The sequence below is a fragment of the Pteropus vampyrus genome, unplaced genomic scaffold, assembly GCF_000151845.1.
Source record: "Pteropus vampyrus isolate Shadow unplaced genomic scaffold, Pvam_2.0 Scaffold200, whole genome shotgun sequence".
NCBI classification, from domain to species: Eukaryota; Metazoa; Chordata; class Mammalia; order Chiroptera; family Pteropodidae; genus Pteropus; species Pteropus vampyrus.
In genome coordinates, this window is record NW_011888981.1 from 571,394 (window position 1) to 578,296 (window position 6,903).

The window sequence follows — 6,903 nt, forward strand, 5'->3', positions numbered from 1 at the left end:
ATGGCAGCAGGTGGGACTGGGGCCCCATGCAGGTGAGCTGCAGCAAGACAAGTTGTTTCCTGAGCATAGGCCAGGCCCAATCCTGTGAACATTTCAGGAGCTAGGAGCAAATTCTTCCAGAATATAAGTACGTGAAGGAAAACGTACATTATTGATTACAGGAAGTTTAGGTGCCCACTCTTCCTCAAATGAAACATCAGATAAATGATTAACTTTTACCCCAAATACACAAATTTTGTAGAAATTTAGACAAAGAATAGCAAATGGGCATCAGGAGGAAAGGAAGCAAATAACTTCAGAAACTTTTAAATAAGTTTATTTCAATGCATTTATGATGTTGGGGGTAGGAGGGGACGAGACCGAACTCAGTAATTCGTTTCCTAAGAGCCCAAACTCCAAACTACTGATGATGGTCAATTACGCAGGTAGATGAGTATTAAGCAGAACAAGAGAATGAGCCCATATCAAATTGTTTTACTTAGACTGATTAGTAGCTTTGTTATTGTTTACATATGTCAGTCAACCTTCTAAGTGCTTTGCAGAGATTCACTAAGGCCTTATAGCAACCTTATTATTAACCCCACTCCACAGAAGGGAAAACTGAGATGCACAGAAAAGCAGAGTGCAGATGTGACCAGAAACCAAGTTTCTAAGCATCACACTCTTTTACCGAGGTATAAGTGTTTCACATGGGGAATTAATCACGGTTGGGGGAGGGAAGTAAGGAATTGAGATCTGTTCATTTTGTAACAGAAGAGAAAGGGATCATAAAAAAAAAATGTTTTATATGATCCCAAAATGAACACTTACCAGTGTTTATCATGAGGGCACTCTTAAATTTAAGTATATTCAACTACCCCTCTATGCATAAATCTGAAGAGGTTCTCCATGATTTGACCAGGCTAACTGGCCGGGACAAGCAGCACAGAGTGGGTGAAGTCAAGAGATGCTGATAAAGGGACACCTCTCAGTTCACTGCCCACAATCATCTGCCTAAGGGAACAAGCTAGAACAAAGAGAAAATCACTCAAAAGGCAACTTGCCATTTTGAACCACAGCTAGTAAAGCATTAAGAATGTAACCTCATTCTTACATGCTGGGAAACACTGATGTGTATTTTGCGCAGGCGCTAAGAGGTATGGGTGGGATCCCTTCCCCCACCAAAAAAGGCTCCTACTTATACTTTTAAGTCTAGTTCCAATTCAAATTCTCCTTTTCGGCTTTGCCACCAGGAACTGAAAAGATCATCTCAGATCCAGTGATTCCTAGAACAAATTTTAACCACATATTTCACTCATCGACTAATCATATACAGACTCGCAAAATCACTTCTACTTGGCCTGAACTTATGTTGACTTTTTAAGGTCTTTCTGCCTTATTCATCTTGATTAAAAGAGTGTAAGGAGTGGGGAACTGGTCTGAGAGGTCCCCAGGCTCTCCAGCTGCTCCCCAGCCCCAGCAGAAGGCCTTGTACAGAGCAGAAGATCAATAAATGAGTGATTGATTTCTATGCAAAGACAAGTCAGATCTTTGAAAATTCGGCTTTGGAGAATTTGACTTCTGAGAAGGAAGGCTTTCAGTCTGATATTCATGCATGTTTGGCTGGTGCACTGTCTCTTCCTCAAATAATTAACTGAGCTTTACTATGGTGTATGCGAAATCCTAATACTGCATGTGCCATGTGGAACATAGTATTACCGGTGACCCTGCTTCACCAAACATATTTACCTTCCACTCACTTTATCACCCCCATTTGACGGTATTTTCATACTGAGGCAGCACTGCCATCTCTCATGTAAGTGCCATAGCTTGAAAGATGTTAAACATACCCACATTTTTCAAGAATTTCACAATTAATGTCTGGAATGTGTTTTGGATTATTCTTCAAAGGATGACATAGTTGCCCTAAGATGAATTCAATATTTTTCCCTTCTCTCATTTGTCATTCTTTAGTCCTCCCACACCATTATCTTTCTAGGGTTATCTGTTTTATCTATTTCCCCCAACTTCATAATGCCTGCCCTCTGCATCCCGGAGGTGTTGTTCATCCAGATCATCGAATCTTAATCAAGCCCCACAAAACACAGAAACCTGCACCAAATCATTAAATATCTCCTACAGCTGAATATAATGCCCAGTTTAAAGACTGTTCTGTTTCCTTCATAAATAAACCTGTCTGTTCACAATTGCACTGCCAACATATTGTTTGTAAGACACTCCTTGTCACTGTTAAATATGTGTTAACGGCACAAAATATCTCCAGACATGCTATTCTTGCCTTTCTGGTCCTATGCAATTCATTTGCCCTTTGCCAAGTATTTTATGTGACTGGACTCCTCAATAACAGTGAGGATTCTGTAAGCCTGATAGTCAAAGTGAAGGTCATGAAGTCCTGTCATTTGTATACATGCAGTGAATAGAGTCTCCGTGTTTTATCAATATTTACTTTTGGGAGGAACTAATTATTTCCTTGTTTACTTGCATTGGTTTCTCTTCCCCAAACCTTATTAATAGGCCCTCTGCTTGCTTCTGTAACACGGAAAAGCTCACTTTACCTAAAGATTTTTAGGTAAAAAAAAAAAAAAAATCAAACACATTACTCAGCAACGATCTTGAGGTGATTAGAAGAGAAACTGTAACCTTCTAATGGCAACAGTATCAGAAAAACCACTTTCTGTTCTTTGCTGTAAGGATCCAGCACATATCCTCGGTTCCTCCACTCACTGCCCCATGAAAAGTGGGTGAAAGGAAAGTTTAAAACACCTGGAAGAAATCGAAGGATTGTGTTTTGAAAGAGGCAGTTTGGGGACAGTGGCAGTGAAAACACGAAAGTTAAGCTCCATATAGATGAAGCCACCAAGTAACTAGTCACTGGAAAGAAAGTCAGTGCTTATCTACCATGGTGATCACCTGGATCCAATACAACTAAGTTCTCAGAGCAAAACCACTCAATAGTGTCCACCAGGTCTCAAATCACTCTGTACTCACAGACTGTCAAACTCAAGCCCTCATCTGCCCTTTTATTAGAGAAAGCCGATCATACTCCCCGTACCTTGCCCCACCCCTTATAGAAGCATAATGTACTAGTTTGCATTAGGAGGAAAATATGATCCTCACTATCCCATCAAAACATTCTTCCTAGAATATTCTACTTCAGTTGTTTTTCAATGCTCCGTCTTTCATCTCCCAAAAGGTCTCCTCCCATCCAGTCTTCTTTCTCAGGAGTTCAGAATCCAAACTCGTTTTCTCTGGCTTTAAGGCAATTTACCTGGAGGCAGGCAGCCTCGCCAAGAAACAGGCCACTTAGAATGTTGCAAAAGGCTCAGGAAGACTCACCAAATGGAAATGGGAAAGAGACTTGAGCCCTCTTTCTCATTGGGGAAGAGAAAGTACTCGTTAGACTGAGAGAAAGCAGAGAAAACCTTAGGTATCTGGCTCTATATATTTAAAAGGTACTCAGCCAAAAACTTTTTTTTAAAAAGAAATTAAATCAGGATTTACTTAATAACAATCTAAATGATGCTCAAAAGTTCAAGTGTATGTGTCACATGATTCACAGGACCCAACTCTTCCCATTATTTAAGTTTTCAGAAAATATTCTTTTCAGTATTCTTTTTCTACAGAGAGCATGGTTCATTTATTTTTCCAATGCATGTTTAGTGAGAGCCTACTGTGGGCTGGCGTGCCTTAAAAATCTAAGGCAGTGAGCCACAAGTTGGAAGGAGTCCATTTTTGCCCTGATTTATTATCTAATTCACTTTGTGAACTACAGTTAAAAACATGATTTTTCGCCCCCACAAAGCCTGTACGAGAAGGAACACAAATAAAAATTACTGCAAGTTGGCAAATAGAGCAATGTAATTTGTATTTAAATTATGTCATTGAAAGCAGGTAGCTTAGTCATGATAATATTTCTATACCATGCAATATGTTTTCTCCGTGGAGCCAATTAAATAAGAAGTTTTTCAAAAGAGTTTTCATTAACAGATACAACCAGTAGGGGTCATTTTAGTGCAAAAATTGCAGCAAGAGACTTCAACATGTATAAAATATATCAATTTCTATTCATGTTAGTTATGATAATCATGTTTCAGAGCATGAATCTCTAAATAGAAATGGAAACTGAGGGAAACACTGGGCAATGAGGAATTTCTTGCGAAGTGACAGAGAAACAAAAGAGAAGGTCAGCACCTTCCAGATAATTACTGACATGTAAAGACTCCAATTCTTAAAAGAGAAAAAAACACTTAAACTATATTTTTCACAAATCTTGTAGTAAAGTGAAAATCGATAGATAGATATATTACACCAGTTAACAGTCTTTCTTACTTTGGTTTCATGGATTCAGAATGCAACTTGACTGCTGCTTTTAGAATTCTAGACAAATGTAACAAAATGCCCCCAAAACAGGCCTGCTAAATGAAAAGTGTTGCAAGAAACATGAATTCAGATATAATCATGGCAACAAATACTTCCAAGCATTTTCAAGGCTAATACCAAATGCACAGGGCGTTATCAGAAGAAAGGAAGCTATGAGAGATCGCATCATTTCAGAGGAATGAGAGGCTCACCAACAAACTGCCAAAATAACTCTAAGCTGTGACACCAGGCTATTGTTGCCAAAACACTTGATTGCTGTGACTGTTCCCTGGGCTCCGCATTTCCTCCACCAGAAATATATCGTGGAGAAACAAAACAAGGGTTCGAATCTTTAGAGCCTCCAAAAGTCCTCAAAGCACAGCAGTTTCTACCGCATTTAACCTTGTTTCATGTTGCTTGTTCTTTTTAGATTTATGGGAAGCTGGCTTAAGTCAATTGTACACTCCAAGTGGCATATTTCAAGCTAAGTCACTCAGAATTACTGAAGTCAAACACATGAAATCATATCAGTAGTTAATCTCCTGGCCATTTTTCCTGATGTGAGAAATAAAAACGTTATTAAATGGGACTTAAACACCGGATGAGAGGCTTTTGTATGACAGGCAAATGAACTCTAAACTCAGCGTCCTAAGGGCCTTAGCAGTACAAGCCCCTTCCCTCTGAGAAGAGTTCCCTTCACTCATTACTGCCCACTAGCTTCCAAACCAAAGAGGCCTCTTCGATTTTCCAGAAAGGTCCAAACTCTAAAAACTACAGGTATAAATACGTATATGTGTGTCCTTAAAGAAAATCACAGAATTGAAGCCTTTTAGTAGACTCCGTTTACCCTTAAGATTATATCCCTTTTTTTCAGTATCCCAGCACAATAAACAAACACATACATACTTAAGAATGCTTCAGAATAAATTTCTCCTTCTCTGTTCTCTAGATGCTGGCTGTGAGTAGTAAGGAAGGGACAGGGGACAGAGGGCGCCCGTCCCTGTTCCTGCCGCTCCTTCAGGGTAAGGCTGCTGCTCCTCTGCTCATACACCAGGATGCCCCGCAAGAGCACCATCGCCCCCAACGTCTGCCCGAGCACGGATCCTTCTTTTTAACTCGTGCTCAAGAATCCTGTTCATTAGCCAGATAAAAAGAACTCACTGCCTCTGTCTAGACCCTAAACCACACCAGGCACCCCGAGGCCGAGGCAGGCGGGCCGGGCTTGAGGCCAACACCCTTCTACAGAGGTTCTCCCAACGAGGGGAGGCTCCACTAGCCTACTCTTTCTCTCCCTCCATCAGTCTGGACAGGGCTTAGGGAGAAACCAGAACAGCAATCCTCGCTGTCAAACAAAAAAAGAACAGGCGACGCGATTGGAAACACGCGGACACCTGATCTTAAAAAGCAGCCACTAATAGAAATAACTTTTCACCCCCAGGTGCAAGCCCCCTCCCCCGTTCATTCAGGAAAGAAAGCCTTTGACGGGTTTCAATAGGCAAATACATGAGTAACCGCTGTATGTAACTTCCCCTAGGCTGTCATATTCCCGAGCTGAAACTGATTTACATGCGAAGGAGGAAGGGGGTGAAGGAAGAGGCAAGGAAAAAATAATCAAAGAGTCACAGGGAGTGAGCTGCAGACACGTCTCCTCCGCCAACAGAACATCTCGCGGACCGTATGTGGCACTCGGTTCCACACTACGCTACCGTATGTGGCACTCGGTTCCACACTACGCTACTGTAGGGAGGGTGGCGGGGTCGGACTCCCCGAGGTGCCGGCGACAGCCTCTGCAGTGCCCCCTGCCCGCGGCACCCACACCTCGGGGTGCAGGGCCGAGCCACCCAACCCAAGCCCGAATGGCCACACGTGTGCGAATCTGTGAAGGGCCGGGGGGCGATCCCCCCACTCGCCCACCCCCACCCACAAAATCCAACCTCGCCCGCGGCTAGCCAGCTTGAAGGGATCGGGGGAGGGGGGGACAGGCAGTGCGCGGGAATGGAGGGACGCGGGGCTCCCTCCCGGGGCCAGCGACCAGCCCCTTCTCCCGTGGAGCCCTCTCTCCTCGGGAAAGTCTCCGCCAAACTTTGTTCCGCGCAGCCAGCGCCGAGGGGGCGGCGCGGGCCAGGTGGGAGGGGGCCCGCGGCGGGCGGCCGTACCTTCGCAGACGCCCACTTCGTACTCTGTGATGGAGTCGCCATTGAGCGGGGGGCGGATGACACAGCGCAGCCCCCGATCGCAGGCTCCGTGGAGCCCGTAGGCGCCGCCGCAGCTCTCGTTCCTCTGGCGGGCGCACATGTAGCAGCAGCCGCAGACGCCCTGGACGATGCTCCCGGGGCAGCTCCTAGGCTCTTCGCACTTGGACTCGTCGCAGGGCAGGCAGACCAGCGCCCGGGTGCCGGAGCGCGCCAGCAGCAGCAGCAGCCCCAGCAGCGAGACCAGGAGGTGCCCGCAGCCGGCCAGCCCCCTGCCCCCCGCCACCAAGTACATCCTCCTGCGCCGCCGCCGCCTCCTCCTCGCAGCCGGGCCGGGAGCGGGGCGGGCGCC

The 6,903-nt window shown here is 44.7% G+C and overlaps 1 protein-coding gene across 4 annotated transcripts in view; it reads right to left on the reverse strand.

Annotated features, from left to right (window-relative positions):
- The window catches only part of CRIM1 (cysteine rich transmembrane BMP regulator 1), a 180,217-nt gene extending 173,320 nt beyond the window's left edge, over positions 1-6,897 (reverse strand). The window contains exon 1 of one of the 4 annotated variants that reach the window (XM_023537797.1): positions 6,516-6,864. In XM_023537797.1, coding sequence (XP_023393565.1) covers positions 6,516-6,846 — 331 coding nt within the window. In that variant the 5' untranslated portion in view covers positions 6,847-6,864. Of the gene's footprint in view, positions 1-6,515 lie in introns of all 4 variants that reach the window. The other 3 variants (XM_011372095.2, XM_011372094.1, XM_023537798.1) reach the window with 3 other exon arrangements.
- Positions 6,898-6,903: the final 6 nt, after the last annotated feature.